The 267-nt window shown below is 61.0% G+C and overlaps 1 protein-coding gene across 1 annotated transcript in view; it reads right to left on the reverse strand.

Annotated features, from left to right (window-relative positions):
* Positions 1 to 219, reverse strand: part of LOC103776089 (rho GTPase-activating protein 23-like) — a gene marked incomplete at both ends in the record, with an annotated part of 2,012 nt that extends 1,793 nt beyond the window's left edge. The window contains one exon of the mRNA XM_008943585.1: positions 158 to 219. Coding sequence (XP_008941833.1) covers positions 158 to 219 — 62 coding nt within the window. The remainder of the gene's footprint in view (positions 1 to 157) is intronic.
* Positions 220 to 267: the final 48 nt, after the last annotated feature.

The following is a 267-nucleotide window of genomic DNA, read 5'->3' on the forward strand; positions in this document are numbered from 1 at the left end:
GGGCTGAACCAGACACCAGCACCCCAAGGCAAGCCGGGGAGGTCGGCACCCCTGGCAGTGCCCCGTCAAGGCAGGCACGGGCTTTGCTCCATCACTTTGAAATTGAGGCGACTAAAGCACTTGGGGGTCTCGGTGCCCACCACCCCCGGGTCCGTACCTCACTTTCCGGTAGTCATTTAACTTCTTGTTGATAAGCGCCTGGCTGGCAAAACCGGGGTCCTGGGGAGGCAGAGAGAAGAGGGGAAGGGAGAGCTTGCGCAACGTGTC

The sequence above is a fragment of the Merops nubicus genome, unplaced genomic scaffold (assembly GCF_000691845.1).
Source record: "Merops nubicus isolate BGI_N331 unplaced genomic scaffold, ASM69184v1 scaffold29577, whole genome shotgun sequence".
Classification (NCBI taxonomy): domain Eukaryota; kingdom Metazoa; phylum Chordata; class Aves; order Coraciiformes; family Meropidae; genus Merops; species Merops nubicus.